At 39.3% G+C, this 17956-nt stretch overlaps 1 protein-coding gene and 1 pseudogene across 1 annotated transcript; both read left to right on the top strand.

Annotated features, from left to right (window-relative positions):
- Positions 1–1130: 1130 nt before the first annotated feature.
- On the top strand, positions 1131–3346 carry LOC145480529 (uncharacterized; annotated as a pseudogene).
- Positions 3347–5184: 1838 nt separating this feature from the next.
- LOC145480929 (uncharacterized) lies at positions 5185–10732 on the top strand. Its single transcript, XM_081459272.1, has 3 exons — positions 5185–5868; positions 7744–8085; positions 9995–10732. Exons 1-3 carry the CDS (start codon positions 5527–5529, stop codon positions 10478–10480), a joined length of 1170 nt encoding a protein of 389 aa, XP_081315398.1. The 5' UTR covers positions 5185–5526; the 3' UTR covers positions 10481–10732.
- The last annotated feature ends 7224 nt before the right edge of the window (positions 10733–17956 follow it).

Here is a 17956-nt window from a genome sequence, read left to right as displayed (position 1 = left end):
ACTCGAAGGGGTGGAAGCCCAGGAGGTAAGTGTGGAATTATCTTGAGCCTTCGAAGCAAGCTCCTTGTTTTGTTGGGCTTGTTTCTGTGCAATCCTACAGGGTAAAATGTCCTTTACGGAGGTCGAGGTGGTCGAGGATGAAGAGTCGATCACATCTTACTTGCGTGGCTCCTCGTTTTGACATTCTCGATCATGATCGTCGCTTGAATTGTGCCGCTTCATCATCATCAACCACTTTTTACGGCATTATAAAACACAGGAACAACGTCCGAAAAGGGATAAAGTTTGATCAATAAGAAAACTACGAAATAGACACTTCGACTCTTCCCGACTTTCGCTGATGATGAGTCACTGCGATCGATAATTTTTTCCTCTGCAAGTTGAAAGTGTGATACATATGGCAAAGGATTGTGGGAGACTGAACGTGAAGAAAGTGAGGAATGGAACAGGAAAATGGAGAGAGAATTGGCGCATTCGGCGTATTTTATTATGTCGACATGTCCACCTGGCGCCGCCATTTTGCGTTTACCGATGCGCGCTGACGTAGACCGGAAGTGACCTATTTCGCGGGAAAAGAAGCCTAAAAATAGACCGGTCTATAAAAATGCCGTGACATAGACTTAGTATGGGAGTTGCACGCTCCAAGTGATGGGCTCCTGCAGGTGTCAACTGACCATAACAGGAATGTCCTGTATCAAAGAAGGACGCTATAAACCAAGCATGTCACGTATGTGTCTTTCAACCTATTAGCTGGAGTATGGTCGCTAACTAGGGCAACTCGTCGCCGCCGTCGTCGCGCGTATGCGCTCACGAGCAATACCGCTAGCCATGATAACCATGAGAAAATAAAATCATGAGTTTCATTTTCTTTCCCATATGAGTATTGGGCTCCGCTTGGCTTCGCTATTAAATCAGTGGGTACGCCCCGCAGTCTAAGATGGACAGGGGGTTCCGGGGACGAGAATACACATTTTCGCATCTTCGCACACAATCATTTTTGCATTCCGTTATTCGTAATCGGGAACAGCTCAAAATTGTCACGTAATATTTAAAATCAGTTCTCTCACTGAGTATATCGCTAAATCTATATAAGCGATAACGTTAGGCCTGATCTATCAGGCAAACCAAACATGATTTGTACGGAGATGTTTTTATTTCTCGTTACAATTTTGGAGGTCAGGGGAGACTGTTTAGCAAGTAACTGTCAAATGATTTCCCTCGACGTGTACCAAGATGTCGTACAAGACTCAGAGTTTGTTGGACATGTATTTCACAATTCTGTCACGTTAAACCCAATTCAGTGCTACATGAAGTGCATGCAGGACTGTCGGTGTTTGTCTCTGAACTACAAGGAAACCAAAGACCAAACATACTGCGAGTGGAACGAAGGAAATCACTTTACCAACAAAAGCTCTCTCAAACACTCTCCTGGATCACGTTATTACATCCTACGGAGGGATTCCGGCTCGGAGGTAATGTAAAGGTCTTTGCTGTGTCCACTTGTTAAAGTAAAAACATCTTATTCCCTTGCTATTTGATATTTTCAAATCTTAACCGATTAAAAGATACCCGAATGTTATTTAGATATATATATTGTGCCTACACGTTCAGGTTAGTGTTTAGATGAAACAAGTATCTCGGAAAAATTCATTATCATTTACCATCTAGTGGAAAGTTAGACAATTTTTTTGGTGAATTTTGTTTTGAACTGGGAAAATTTAAAAAAGTAATATTTCTAAAGATGACATAAAATTATTTTCACTTAACCACATTGGATTAATTAATCTTGAGAGTTTCAAACTGTTAACTTTATGTGGGGTGCCCATGTTACTGCTAATGAATTTTCTTTGTTATAATAATTTCCAATAACCTATATGCCGTTTTTGTAAACGGTCTTCTGTTCTTAAAAGTCTAGAAATGCAAAACAATTAATCAGTTAACCAACGTTTTAGATCCGCATGTGCAAGGCCTTCGATTTTGCCGGTAGTCTATATGGGTTGTCTGAAACCTTTGTGTTTAACGCCAATCTTACGATTTTAAAATTCAGATCGAGGATTTTCGTATGCTTTATTCAATCGACAAGTTAATAAATTTTTGGGTATGCTTCTTTCACACAACAAAAGAGGAAGTAAGAGAGTTAATTCCTCATATGGGGCTGATTTCTGAGGAAAAAAATTATCATTTCTGAACAGAATAATAACCATGGGAAAAGCGACTTCCCGTACGTTCTTGATAAATTCTACCCATGATGCCATGCACGACTTGCAACTCAATCATCGCGGGTTTCTCGGCCGGATACATCTGCTGCGCGTGCAAAAGAAGTCGGGTAACCAAAGAAAAGCTAAAGGAAATAAAACATGAAAACAAAACTGCGTCTAATAAAGTGATAGTAGGTGTCGTTTATTATTGGGTACCTCTAACTGCGAAAAAAAAACGAAACAAAACAAAAAACAACTGAGTGAAACGAAGCGTTACAGAATTTTTTACTTTAAGGCAGGAACTTATTAACTAAAACTAACTAAGCACAAAATTTATTAAAAATTATAAAATATTAAAAGGGGCAAATAAAGCTAAAAAAATTAAATAATAAGATTTCATAAGCAATTCCAAAAAGATATGTCTAAATATTCTTGTAGCTTGAATATTAAAGCTATGGATGATTGCCTTAATTTAAAATGACGATTTGTTTTTCGATTGGATTATTTATAGCCGAGTATTTAACAATTTAATTAAGTGTCTCTATGCATGTTTCATTGTCATTTTTCTTACATCCTCGATCCTTTTGTTCCCGAAAATCGTAAGATGCAAGTTAACAGCGCAAACCCAATAAGGGAAATACAAAAAAGAAATGATGTTTGTGAAAAAGGCATCGGTGTAAAATTGTTCTGGCTTGGCGGTAGTTTGGTCCCAAAGTTTGTTAAAAAGTAAATTTTGATGAACCTTTTTACGTCACCAGAAGCACGACGGCATCCACTGTGTTGGTGACATCACGTGCAAAAATGGTCGCTGTAGGAACAATCCGTGTCTGAATGGAGGAGCCTGCACTGATGAAATCTGTGAACCCACCAGCGTTCGATACAAGTGTTCTTGTGCGAACCCGTTTGTTGGAAAACACTGCGAGATTCAGCTGAGAAGCTGTCAAGACTACAAAGCAGCTGGAGTGGACAAGTCTGGATTGCACAAAATTATCGACAATACCAATCAAACCCTTTAAGTGTTCTGTGATTTTAATTCGGAGCCTGGATTCACCTGGAATTTGATCGAGTCGCTTAGTTTGTCCAACAAGCACCTTTTTCAGGTAAATATCCTAAATAAATTAGAAGAGAATCTTCTGCCTGACTTATAACTTAACACTAAGAGGCCTCTCTGCAAAAACATCATTGTGAGCAGGGGTAACATCCGAGAAAGTTTTCCAAAAGAAATGCTAAGTCAGTCAGTCGACAAACGATGAATATCATAAGTCGGTCATAAATCACACAAAACATCAGGTTAAAAAACTATGTTTAGCTTACACATGGTTTAGCAACTATGTCAATTTCGATTTTTGGACTAATTTTTGGTGATGTCGGCTGAAGGCAGTAAGCGATTATAACAATTGCAAGAAAGATTTGAGGAAACTTAAAAAAAAGCAACACAGACGGCACGGTATATACGGATTACGCGCGAGCCTCATTTGAAGACTTCGACCTCGTCAGAGTCACACCCACGTTGGTAAGTAACTGCCAAAAGTACGAGCTTGTCAACATCCGGGGAAATGAATGTGCTAATTGCACGGCAGCGACTTCGTATCTAAAAGGCTCTCTCGCTCTACACATCGATAGTTCAATAAGCCTTGGTTGCGATTTCGATGGAAATCAGAGTGGTGATGACAAAAGCGCTAATGGACATCAGTCCTGTAAAATTTTGAGTTTTCAAATCCGCGTTGTACAAAAGGTATTCAATACATCAAGCTCAAATTCCTTGGGACAGTTAATCGTGTTGTGTCCTTTTAATATTCAGAGCTAATTTGTATCTGAAACTGTATCGCTCATGCTAATGAGGCAAATATTGTAAACAAAGATTCTCCCATAGGTACAGATGCTATATTCCACTTTTAACAATCATTTAGACTCTACACTAGTGAACGAATTAGTAAATAGGATCATAGAGACCAATTAAAACATTGCTGTTCGGCCTTAAGCATGAATTGCTCGCCTGAAATGTAATTTAGAAACCAAACATTAATATGGTCCTCAGTTTAACAGTCGTAAAATGACATAACAGTTGCATAGTTGTTCCTCTGAGATCATTATACAAGCCGGATTTGGACGGGACTTCTATTTTTATCACGAATCAAACTTGACACCCAAACCTAGGCTTATGTGTTTGCGTCAGGAGATATTGCATATTAGGATATCTGACACTTAACACAGACACTAAGGTTATGGTTGTTTTAGTATAGAACAAACAATAATACGACCCAAAGTTTGCTTATGACAACAGAAGACCCAAACGATCAAGCTTAGACTTCTGACAAAAGGAAATGCTTGGTAAAGGTGCGAAAGAAACTGGAGTTTTTTTAGCTAAACTGATTCCGAAACTCGCGCCGTCACAAACTTCAAACTACGTGCAATAACTCAAAACTAAAATGCAGAAACAGAACTTCTTAATATTCATTCTATTCGAACATTCCTCAAACATGCTGAAGTATTGTCGATCTCCGACCACTTGCATTAAATCACTGAGTAAGCTTTCTTTGAAGACGGCAAATTAATCAGTTTCCATTTATCGAGTTTCACGATAACCTTTGAGTAACACCTGTTTTGAACCTCACAGTTGAATCCAGTGTGAATTTAGAGATATCTTGAAGGATTTTGATGAAGTTCTCTTTAATTTAGATCTTTCGCTCGCTGGAGAAAACTGACAACGCTACTGAGGAAACTGACAACACTACTGACACGCTGTAAAAAGTTTGGCGACATTTTCGAGCTCTGCACGCGATGGTGCCATCTATGCGTCTGTACGCACGTACTCTTAATTCAAATGTTAATTAGCCATCGAGCCGAGCGAGTGAGAAATTTTATAGTTCTTGTAAAATAGCCGCCACGTAATTTCTAAATAAAACCGTTCGATTAAAGCATCTACAGATCATAACAAAGTTTCACGAAGGAAGTTTGAAACGAAATAAAACTCTCGCTGCAAGTTGTATTGATGTCTGGTTTGTTGTTGACAAATATTTCGATTAAAATTCCCCCCTCCAGTCAGTTATAAACTTTCTGAAGGTCAATAAGTCATGTGTCTGCAGAGGCACCATTTCATTCGTGCTGACACCCAACCAGCGACAGGTGGGTTTAATTTGGTAAGGAAAAAGCATATTTATTTAATCTTAATGTCAATCGTATTCTGGTGTTCGGCATCAGAAACAGATCAGTTTTTTTTCGTCGCTGATTTATATCATAAGCGATCTTTAAAATCCGTTCTCTAACTAGGAATGTCGTTAAATCTTAAGCGATAACGCCAGGCCTGATCCATCGAGCAAAACGAAACATGATTTGTGCGATTGTGTTTTTATTTCTCGCTACAATTTTGGAGGTCAAGGGAGACTGTTCAGGAGGTAATTGTCAAAAGATTTCCCTCGACGTGTACCAAGATGCCGTACAAGACTCAGAGTTAGTTGGCCATGTATTTCACAATTCTGTCACGTTAAACCCAATTCAGTGCTACATGAAGTGCATGCAGGGCTGTCGCTGTTTGTCTCTGAACTACAAGGAAAACAACGACCAAAAATACTGCGAGTTGAATGAAGGAAGTCACTTAACCAACAAGAGCTCCCTCAAACACTCTCCTGGATCCCGTTATTACATCCTACGGAGGGATTACGGCTCGGAGGTAATGTAAAGGTCCTTGCTGTGTACATGTATCAAACTAAAAACATCTTATTCCCTCGCTATTTGATATTTTCAAATCTGAACCGATTAAGAGATACACGAATGTTATTTAGATATATATATATACATATTGTGCCTACACGTTCAGGGTAGTGTGGAGGTAAAACAAGTATCTCGGATAAGTTCATTATCATTTGCTATCAACTAGAAAATTGGACAATTTTTTTGGGTGGGTGTTGTTTCCAACTGCAAGAACTTCAAAAGGTAATCTTTCTAAAGATGAGTTATCGATATTGGATCAATTAATTTTAACAGTTTCAAACTGTAAGCTTAGTGTGGGGCGCCTATGTCACGGCTAATGAATTTTCTTTGTTATAACAATTTCCAATAACGTATATGACATTTTTTAAAACGGTCTTTCTATTTAAAAGTCTAGAAATGCAAACAATTAATCATGCAACCAACGTTTTAGATCCCTGAGTGAATGCCCTCCGTTTTTACTGGTAGTTTATATCGGTTGTTTGAAACCTTTGCGGTTAACGCCAATCTTACGATTTTCAATTATTGAGCATACTTACTGGAATGCTTTTTTCAGTTAATTCCTCACATGAGCCTTATTTCTGAGGTAATAATTAGTATTTCTGAACAGTATAATAAGCATGGAAAAAGCGACTTCCCGTACACTGAAGTTCTTTAAAATGAAATGCTACCCATGATCTCATACATGACTTCCATATCAACCATCGTGGGTTTCTCGGCCGGATTCCCCAGCTGCGTGTGCAAAAGAAGTCGGGTAAACAATGAGAAGCTAGAGAATATAAGGCATGAAAAAAAACTTGCGTCTGATGAAGTGGTTGTCTATCTGATGAAGTGGTTGTCTATCTGCAAGAAAAATCAACAAATGCGTGAAATGACCAAATACAGTTTGACTGGAGATCATTGAACTACAATCTGACGCTGTATTTAATTAAGTTATTTCTGAGATGGAACTGTATTGACTAAAACCTAAACAAAGATTCATTAAAAATTATAAAATATTAAAGTGGGCAAATAAAGCTAAGATCCGTGATCGAAAAAAATAAGATTTCATGAGTAACTCTATAAAGATATGTCTTAAAATCTATTCTTTTTCATCATTCGTGTAATTTGTGAAGCGCTGCAGAGAATTTTTGGCTATAATCGGCGTGTGCGCTAAAATCGAATGCTGTATTTTTGACATGGGACTTATTCAGTAACTAAAACGAAGCACCAAGGTGATAAAGCTAAGATTCCTCGAAATATAAGATTTCATGAGCAGTTTTAAAAAGATATGCGTTAAAATGTATTATTTTAAATATTTTGTGAGAATGAAGCACTACAGAGGACAAAGCACTACAGAGAATCCTAGGCTTTAATGCGTGTGAGTGAGAATCTGACGCTGTAGTTACTTATTTATGACATGGAAATGTGTCAACTAAAACTTAGACCAAGATCCATTGAAAATTTTTAAATATTGAAATAAAGCTAAAAAAAATTAAGAGTTCATAAGCAGTTCTAAAAAGATGTGTCTTTAAATATTTTTTGTAATCATTCGTGCGTGTAGCTTGAATATCAAAGCTATGGTGACTCGACTGGATTATTTATAGCCGAGTGTTAACAATTTAATTAAGTGTCCCCATGCAAAATGCTTCATTCATCATTTTTCTAAAATCCTCGATCCTTTTGCGCTCGAAAATAGCAAGATGCAAGTCAACAGCACAAAACCAATAAGAAAAATAATAAAAAAAGAAGCAATGTTTATGAAAAAGGTATAAATCTAAAATTGATCTCGATTGGAGGTAGTTTGGTCTAAAAGTTTGTTAGGAAGCAAAATTTTATGGACGTTTTTCTTCTTTAGAAACGCGACGGCATCGCGTCCTGTGTTGGGGGCGAAACTTGCATCAATGGCTGCTGCAGGAAAAATCCGTGTCTGAATGGAGGAGCCTGCAATGAAATCTGTGAGCCTACCAGCGTTCGGTACAACTGTTCTTGTCCGGAACCGTTTATTGGAAAACACTGCGAGATTCAGCTGAGAAGCTGTCAAGACTACAAAGCAGCTGGAGTAGACAAGTCTGGATTATACAAAATTATCGACAATACCAATCAAACCCTTCAAGTGTTCTGTGATTTTAATTCGGAGCGTGGGTTCTCGTGGAATTTGATCGAGTCGTTTAGTTTGTCCAACAAGCACCTTTTTCAGGTAAATATCCTAAATAAATTAGAAGAGAATCTTCCGCGTGACTTATAACTTGAAACTAGAGGGTGTCTGTGTAAAAAAAACGTTACTGTAGGCACAGGTACCATCCGAGAAATTCCGTTAAAAGAAATCTTAAAAATGTTTCACCCATTAGCTCGTAGCACATGAATGAACAAGAAATTTGTCTGGTACTGACGTTAAAGGGTTACGCATCATTTTCGAGTTGGCTCACAGCAGTCTTTGATTACGACAAACGATAGACTTTCTCGGAGATAGAATACTATTAGTACCAGTTCCTTACTAAGCGAGTATAAATAAGAGCTGTGCATTTCATTTCAGCCCAGTTCGCATAAGAATCTTATGGCTGTTAGCTGCCGCAACATGTTGTCTCTCTTTCTCGCTATGCTTCTCCACGCTACCGCGCTTCTCTACCCCCTCCTCCCTTTCCTTATCCTTTTACACTTCCAACTCATCCAAGCGCGGTCGCATTTCTCTATCCCTTATTGAGCGAGCGTGAAAGGGACTGTCGCAAATAGCACAAAACATGAAAAGCACCGTTACAAACACATCCCTGAATATAACAAAGCGTGCAAACTGAAGAGAGCCGAGGGAATAGCACTGCAATAACCAGATGTTTCTGAGGCAAATCACACATACAAGAACTTTGCTGAATATAACAAGGCGTGCAAACTAAAGGGAGCCGAGGGAAAAGCAGTACACAAACCTGATGTTTGTGAGGCAAAGCACGCGTACAAGAACATTACTGAATATAACAAAGCGTGCAAAACTGAAGGGAACCGACGGAAAGGCACTACACAAATCCGATGTTTGTGAGGCAAAGCACGCATACAAGAACACTGACTAAATATAACAAAACGTGCAAACTTGAAGGGAACCGACGGAAATAAAGGCACTGCACAAACCCAATGTTTGTGACTCAAAGCACGCACACAAGAACATTACTGAATATAACAAAGCGTGCAAACTAAAGGAAGTCAAGGGAAAAGCATTGCACAAACCCGTTGTTCGTATGGCAAAGCACGCATGCATACAAAAACATACCTGAATATAACAAAATCTGCAAACTTGAAGGGAGTCGAGGCCGGGGAAAGGCACTGCACAAACCCGGCTTTTGCGAGGCAAAGCACGCATAAAATAATAAACAGTTCTGCGTGCAACTTCACAGTAAAACCGTGAAATACTAAAAGGGCGTACGGGAAGCTGGGAAAACATGAGTAAAAGCCAGGCAACGGAATAAGGACACCACCCGCGCAAAAACAAGCTTGTAAGACTAAAAGAAACAAACCACAAGACAAAGTTCTGCTGTACAAGTAAGGGTGCCGGACTTGGGTATTCATAAACTGGACCTGCTGTACGCGTTTAGTTCAGTTGAGGGAATCAGGAAACTCCTGTGCAAGCAGCATGGACGAGAACTTTATAATCCGGCATAGGGTACAACACGTGAGGTTAATTACGAAGCGAAGGAATCTTACCCGAACTGGGCTGAAATGAGACGCAGAGCGCTCTTATTTGTACTCGCTTAGTAAGGGACTGGTACGAATAAGTGTTCTATTCGAGATAATTATCGTAGTGACAATTATATTATGCTATTTCATTTTCTCCAGGGTTAGCAACTATTTAATTTTGAGTTTGAACTTATTTGGAGATGTTGACTGAAACGTGCCGTTTGAGTGATTATAATAACTGCATGCCGAGCTCACGTCAAGTTTGCTTAAAGAAAAAAGACAAAAGGAAGCTTGAAAAAGACGAACATTTAAGTAAAATGTGATTAAAATGATCGGGATTTTTTTTTTTAGCAGAGGGGTTAGCTGTCTTAAAACGATGCGCATTATGAAAATTTGGAAAAATCCATTATTTTAATTTCTATTTTGTGGTCTTTCTTTTCTTTCAGAGTGACGTTGTCTTTTACAATTACCTGGATTCAAGTGCGGTCAGCAGCGATTCCCCAAACTGGCAGGCGTACCTGATAAGAAGGGATTACCTTGTTTGGCTCAGAGATCACTCGACTCATTGGCGAGCTACTTGCCGATTCAACACAGACGGCACGGTATATACGGATTACGCGCGAGCCTCATTTGAAGACTTCGACATCGTCAGAGTCACGCCCACGGTGGCAAGCAGCTGCCAAAAGTACGAGCTTGTCAACATTCGGGGTAATGAATGTGTGAAGTGTACGGCAGCAACCTGGTATCTAAAAGGTGATTATCCTCTGCATATCGACAGTTCATATCCCCATGGTTGCGATTTCGACGGAAATCAGAGTGGTGATGTCGTAGGAAACGAAGACAATTTTGGATTTTACCAAGTTGTAAATTCGAAATTCCGTTGTACTTCAAGCTCAGAGGCAACCACTCAGTTTTGGTTTGGGAGCAAATGACTGACTTCACTACCGCAGAGTAGAGAAGTTTTTTTTCCTTCATTCGTCAATAAATGAACACGGTATGATTAAGTTAAGCCGCAGTTTAATTGAATGACGGTGTCAAATACCTTTTCGTGTCGAATGTTACGCGGCCGTAACTCGCGTTCCCCTTTTCACTTTCTTTGCAAGTTGTCCGGCGGAGTCATAATAACCTTGAATGAAAGCTATTTGCATGAGCGTAATTTGCACACTTGGTAATTTGTTACTGGAAACCTGCAAGGTAGTCGTTTTTTAACTTGGAAAATCCGAGTTTGGGTATGGATGGGAGATTCACTCAATTCTTCCCTTGCTCCTTCCCTTGCTGTTAGACATTTTTTTAATCCGCTGACCAATGTATAAGGTTTTCGCATGTCGCAGCGAAGTTCAAGTTATCATGTTCGGCGTAGAGATGAAACGAATTCTTCACCGAGTGAGTAGCTTAAACTTAAAATACGTCTGGATAGTAAGAAAGGGCTTATGCAAAGGAGAAACGGAAAAAGAAAAACTTGTATTTGATTATTTCTCTGAGTTTTAAGGAACAGAACGTCTGAACAACAGAAATTTATTATATATGTTTGCATTTCATCTTTTGAAGTCTGCGTAAGTGACGCAAATTGTGTTACAAGTGTGATAGTAATAATTAACTTGTACGAATTGATAATTAACTTGTACGTCCCGTTTTTACGCAAGTAGTACAAGTTTCACAAGGATTTTAGCTGATTTTATCATTTGTTAGACAGATGACGTGTCCAGTACTAACTTATTAGCTAAGTTAGCCTTGGGATCATATAGAAGCGGTACTTTCTACGTGGTAACGTCTCCCTGGCGTTAGTTTCGGACTAGGATGACATCATGAATGTTTTCAACAGTCACATCTCCTTAAGTATTCTCTTACTGTTGCGTTTTGCATTATTTCTTACAGTCACGGGCTCCTGTCTCACAACAGTGGCACTGGGCTTTATAACTTCATTTATCGCGTCTCTAGCTTGATACATCACGTTATGTCATTGTTTGTTTATACGCCGATAGTTATAAAAACGTCGCGCCAAACGTTGCCATTGCAAACGTGGCTCTGTAATTTAGCACGTAAAATTATAAATGAAATCTAGCGCATAAATTAGGATTAATCTTTCAGCCATGATATTACGTTGAAACCATTGCGAGATTCAGCGAAGGATAAAGGTCCTTCAGCGGCAGGGGCTTAAAGCAGCATGCTTTTTAGTCCCATCTCGCCCCTGAGGGTCTTATAACCCATTCCACTTTAAAAAATTATTTGAACAAGTATCATTTTTACGTTGTTGAGCTTCTTTTCAGCTATGCCAGGGCATAAATAACAAATGAGTTGGCGACCGATTTCACCTGGGGTCTCCTGGTTTACACGGGCTGGAGCGTCCAATCGGTATTTGGCCATTTCTGTTGGGGTACGAAAACCTTTTTTTTAGTTCGGTTTTTAGTACTTATGTATTTTCCCGCGTTTTGAAATGCACTCTTGTTGTAGTTCTATTTCACATATTCGGTATTCACAGTTAGTATTGTTTTCGTTTTGGTAGATCGCATGACTATTCGTGTTTCCGTATATTAGGCGTTTTTTGCAGTTCAAGGTCACTCGACGGCATCTCTCGCTACTGATGTTTCTGTCTATTTTCCTTTATGTATGCCGTTATAAATAATTTAAAGGCATAACCGGAATAGTTTAAATATGGAAAAGTTAACTCCTACCATTTACTTTGCGTGTAGGTGATAAGGGCGTAAATATGTATTACAATGTACGTGTATACAGGTTAGTTATTACTGTAAACTTTGAACTGAATAGATTCGTTGTAAATAATTCTTATAATTTTAGTATTTTAATTTTAATTATTTTAGTATTGTAAATATTCATCTTTAGTATTTTAGTACTGCAGGTTCATTCTTGTTTACTGTCCGCTAGGGCTAAATACCTTGACACTTAAATAAAGGTTCTTATCTTCTCAGTATGATCTTAACTTCCCTTTCTTTCTTGTTTTGTTTTGATTTTCTTGATGCAAAACCAGTGGAAAATCATGTTTAGGCGAGGGATAGGTATTCCAACAAAATAGAGAAATAGACGTTTTTTCTGAAAGCAAAAAGGTATCATATGCAGAGGGAGAAAGAAAAAACATCGTTTTAATTAGAGGAAGGAAAAACTATTTCCCCTTGTTGTGTTGTTTCAAGCGAGTGACACAATCATTCGATGCAAGAAAAATGACATTCAGTTTTAATTAAAACTGAGGGACAGAAAATGACGCACATCAGGTGGACAAAGATTCTTGTTGAATTACATTAAACATTACTGACACAGTTGTCAGCTGCTTGTGTGTACAGTTTAGTGCGGCGAACGAGCCGCATAGACCAAATACAAAAATATGGCCGCTTAAATTTTTGCAGATCTAGATCCAGATGGGAAATTATTATTTTATTTTAACTTAAAAGGACTAGGAACCACCGCATTCACGAATCTGTTTGGCTGGAATAGATATTTACTGCGGCCTAGATTTTCCATTTTAAACCGGCATCCGGCTGTCTAGGTTTATGTGGGGGATAGGCCCTTTGCACGATCCGGTCACATGGCACAAAATCACACATGCTGGGGCGCAAGTTGTACAGTGGGACTTCCAAAACCTTTGTTTTGGAGGTCCCACTGCGCAACTTGCTCACCAGCATGTGTGATTTTATACCGTGTGACCGGATCGTGCAAAGTTAAGGGCCTATTAATGACATGTAGCCTGTGTAGGTATATGTAGGGGATTAATGAGATGTATTGCTGTGTAGGTATATGTAAGGGATTAATGACATGTAGGCTGTGTAGGTATATGTAGGTGATTAGTGAGATGTGTTGCTGTGTAGTAAATGTAGGGGATTAATGACATGTAGGCTGTGTAAGTATATGTAGGGGATTAATGAGATGTACTGCTGCGTAGGTATATATAGGGGATTAATGACATGTAGGCTGTGTAGGTATATGTGGGTGATTAATGAGATGTAGGTTGTGTAGGTATATGTAGGGGAGTAATGAGATGTAAGCTGTGTAGGTATTTGTGGGGGATTAATGAGATGTACGTTCTGTGGGTATATGTGGGGGATTAATGAGATGTATTGCTGTGTAGGTATATGTAAGGGATTAATGACATGTAGGCTGTGTAGGTATATGTAGGTGATTAGTGAGATGTGTTGCTGTGTAGTAAATGTAGGGGATTAATGACATGTAGGCTGTGTAAGTATATGTAGGGGATTAATGAGATGTACTGCTGCGTAGGTATATATAGGGGATTAATGACATGTAGGCTGTGTAGGTATATGTAGGTGATTAGTGAGATGTGTTGCTGTGTAGTAAATGTAGGGGATTAATGACATGTAGGCTGTGTAAGTATATGTAGGGGATTAATGAGATGTACTGCTGCGTAGGTATATAGAGGGGATTAATGACATGTAGGCTGTGTAGGTATATGTGGGTGATTAATGAGATGTAGGTTGTGTAGGTATATGTAGGGGAGTAATGAGATGTAAGCTGTGTAGGTATTTGTGGGGGATTAATGAGATGTACGTTCTGTGGGTATATGTGGGGGATTAATGAGATGTAGGTTGTGTAGGTATATGTAGGGGATTAATGAGATGTAGGCTGTGTAGGTATATGTGGGGGATTAATGAGGTGTAGGTTTTGTAGATATATGTAGGGGGGTTAAAAAATATAGATACTTTATTATACATCCAGGAAGTTTAACTGAGATATGTACATTGCGGTGGAATTAACTATATATAGGGGATTAATGACATGTAGGCTGTGTAGGTATATGTGAGTGATTAATGAGATGCAGGCTGTGTAGGTATAAGTAGGGGATTAATGAGATGTAGGTTGTATAGGTATATGTGGGGATTAATGAGATGTAGGTTGTATATGTATGTGGGGGATTAATGAGATGTACGTTCTGTAGGTATATGTTGGGAATTAATGAGATGTAGGCTCTGTAGGTATATGTTGGGGATTAATGAGATGTAGGTTGTGTAGGTATATGTAGGGGAGTAATGAGATGTAGGCTGTGTAGGTATATGTGGGGGATTAATGAGATGCAGGCTGTGTAGGTATATGTGGGGGATTAATGAGGTGTAGGTTTTGTAGATATATGTAGGGGGGTTAAAAAATATAGATACTTTATTATACATCCAGGAAGTTTAACTGAGATATGTACATTGCGGTGGAATTAACTATATATAGGGGATTAATGACATGTAGGCTGTGTAGGTATATGTGAGTGATTAATGAGATGCAGGCTGTGTAGGTATAAGTAGGGGATTAATGAGATGTAGGTTGTATAGGTATATGTGGGGATTAATGAGATGTAGGTTGTATATGTATGTGGGGGATTAATGAGATGTACGTTCTGTAGGTATATGTTGGGAATTAATGAGATGTAGGCTCTGTAGGTATATGTTGGGGATTAATGAGATGTAGGTTGTGTAGGTATATGTAGGGGAGTAATGAGATGTAGGCTGTGTAGGTATATGTGGGGGATTAATGAGATGCAGGCTGTGTAGGTATATGTGGGGGATTGATCAAATGTAGGTTTTGTAGGTATATGTAGGGGGGTTAAAGACATATACTTTATTATACATCCAGGAAGTTTAACTGAGATATGTACATTGCGGTGGAATTAACTAGCCGCCCAACCATCCGGGTGGTGTCCCACTCATATAGCGAAAGAACAAAAGGCTTGTCTGTGAGCCAATGAGAAAGCACTGATGTCATGGCGAAACCGGACACATGGCGGACACAGGTTACTTACAATATGTTAATTTGCAAAACATTCTTTCTCTGCACGCTTATGTTCTGTAGCGGCTATGTAATTTATGCTATATACTAATATAATATGCGCGTTCACCTTTTGTATCTTGAGTTACAGTAACCGGATCAAGCTTTGATTGATGAGGTTCGTTGAAAGGTTCTCTCTGCCATCTAATATCACATGCTGCAGCGAAAGGGTAGTTCAACTTCGTCGTCAACGTATACCGCCTACGAATGCCTACTAGCGAAAAAAACTTCCAGTGCCTCGCTGCCGAAAGCATCGCAATCTACAGTGTTATTCCACCAGATATCATTGTCTCCGCAACATTAGGATTTGAGGTCAATTACGAGCGAGATCCCCGAGAACTGGAAGCTATGGAAAGAGAAATACTGTCATAATTACTTGGTTTGGAGCTTGAAAGCCCCGAGTATCAACTCGCCATGTTCAAGGACGTTATTGATGACGATGGCCTTTAAATGTTCAAAGCCTTCAGCTATACTGAAGAAGAAGAAGATGCAAACAATTGGCGAGTAGTTATGGGTATAAAGATAAAAAGGTACTGCAGCAAGAGGGAAAAACTTCGTATTTAACGAAACGTGGCAAGATTTCCGTATAACCCCATACATTTATTATGCATACAGTTCTTTGTTTAACTAAACAATAGAGTAAACAATAGCGCTCCTTTGAGACTTATTTGATTTGAATAACTCTAAATTTTACCATTTTTTTTCTAAGTGTCGCATACTTTTGGATGTTTTTTTCCAGTTTTCTATCTAAAATACGCAAAAATGGAACGATTTCTTTGAGACTTAGAATAATTTCTCGAGTTTTAGGTCTAAATTACGGACATCAGATGCGAAATATCATAATTTGGGCCGCATTTACCGTATTTTTAAACTGAACGCAGGCTTAAAACTGCTTAAAATAATAGCGATTTAGACCTGTTCGCTAGTTTAAAAAAGCTTAAAAATACTGCTTTAGGCCTAAGCAAAACCGGCTGCTTGCGGTTAGCGATAATCTGTTGAGCGGGTTAGCCACTATTATACTAATTTTGTAAATGTAAACAAAGTGAAATAAAAATTATAGCTTACCTGTCGCGTCTCTCGGCGTTTTTTTCCCCTTGATTTCCTTCCTCAAGTTCAGACCCATGCGATGAAGCTGTGTATTTTGTTTCTTTCCTCCATGAAGTGGCGATCAGATCACGAACAGTGCATACAGTGTTACAAGGAACAATTTACGCATCTTTGCGCACTTCGTACAAGTCGGCGATATGCTTGATAATGTTTCCAAAAGGATCATCTCCATAGTGCTTACGCCACATCCATTCCTGTAGGTAGCTTTCAAAGAGATCTTTGGATGTTCCTGTACGAGGCATACTTCGTTTGACTCCCCACCATGTATTTTCAATGCGCTGGGTGTGCGCACCTGTGTCTGGGTCTGCGAAGTTTAGGCTGTGGTTAACTGTGAGATGACTATAGCCCTCGTCTTTTAGGCAATCGTAAGCTTTCCACATGTCGCTCATCACGCGTGTCCCCGGCAATATGTGGGCGCGTATGATGAGTAAGAGTGTGTCTTTATCCCTTTGTGCTACCGGAACAAGAAAGCAAGCCTTGGTCTCGCGGCAGATGCCGCCAAAGACCCACTGTCCTTCGATGTAGCGACCGCGGTTGTACTTCGTTTTGCCAAACTTGGACTCGTCAATCTCCACAGTCTTACCTGGTCCGCCTATTTGCCCCGCATGATGATTCATGATTCTGTCGGCACAAGCCTCTCGGCAATAGCTATACCAATCTATCACCGTTTCTGTTGACGTGGTTTCGTCATCTAGTGAGGTCTCGTGCACTGCTTGAGTAATAGTAAATTTGTGCGCCCAAGCGTACGTTAGGGCTAATACTTTTTCAATGGACAGCCTGCTTCCAGAAAACCATGAGTTCTGGCGCATTGATGCCATGCCATTGCATTTTCTTCTCGAACACCGCCATTCGAACCCATCTCGCGATGAAGCTCGTCGTGTCCACGTCAATGTATTGCTACAATTTTCCCGTGGACACATAACTGACGACGCGAGCAGGTTGTGTTCCTTGCACCACTGTATGCACTGATCGTGATCCGCCAAAATTTTGCACAATTTAAAAAAGTTTAGAGTAGACATTCTTATAAAAACGGTGAACTGTAAATGACAAGAGAGTAGAGGCAACAGGGAGAAAGAAATAAATCATCCCCTTTATATTCACCAGGGAGCTAGTGATAAAAACATGCGATGCGTGTTTTCGTGCAGCGTGAAACATGCTTTAAACAGAGGAATAATTCAATTGTAACGTAAATTTTTGGCAATGTGAACGAGTGAAGTAAAATAAAAATGATTTTTCGAGTGCAAATTCTCAACTGAACCTCGTAGTGTAGTGGTGTGGAAGAGAGACTGGTAAGCAAGAGGTATGCGAAAGGTAAGTGGTTCGAGACCTGCAGGGGTACAAGGTAAAAAAAGGAAAAAAAATGCGCAAGGAGCCTGGCGAATATGGAGAAGAAGAAGAGAGAAGAATGGAGCTAGGGGAAGAAGAGAATCAGCGAAAAGACAGCGCGCAAAAGCGCGCAATGAAATCCTCTTTTATTCATACAGTAAGTAGTAATTATCAATGTATATATTCAATACCCTCGG

The sequence above is a fragment of the Orbicella franksi genome, chromosome 3 (assembly GCF_964199315.1).
Source record: "Orbicella franksi chromosome 3, jaOrbFran1.1, whole genome shotgun sequence".
NCBI classification, from domain to species: domain Eukaryota; kingdom Metazoa; phylum Cnidaria; class Anthozoa; order Scleractinia; family Merulinidae; genus Orbicella; species Orbicella franksi.
Note: the sequence above shows the minus strand (reverse complement) of the source record. Positions and strands in the feature narration are given on the sequence as shown.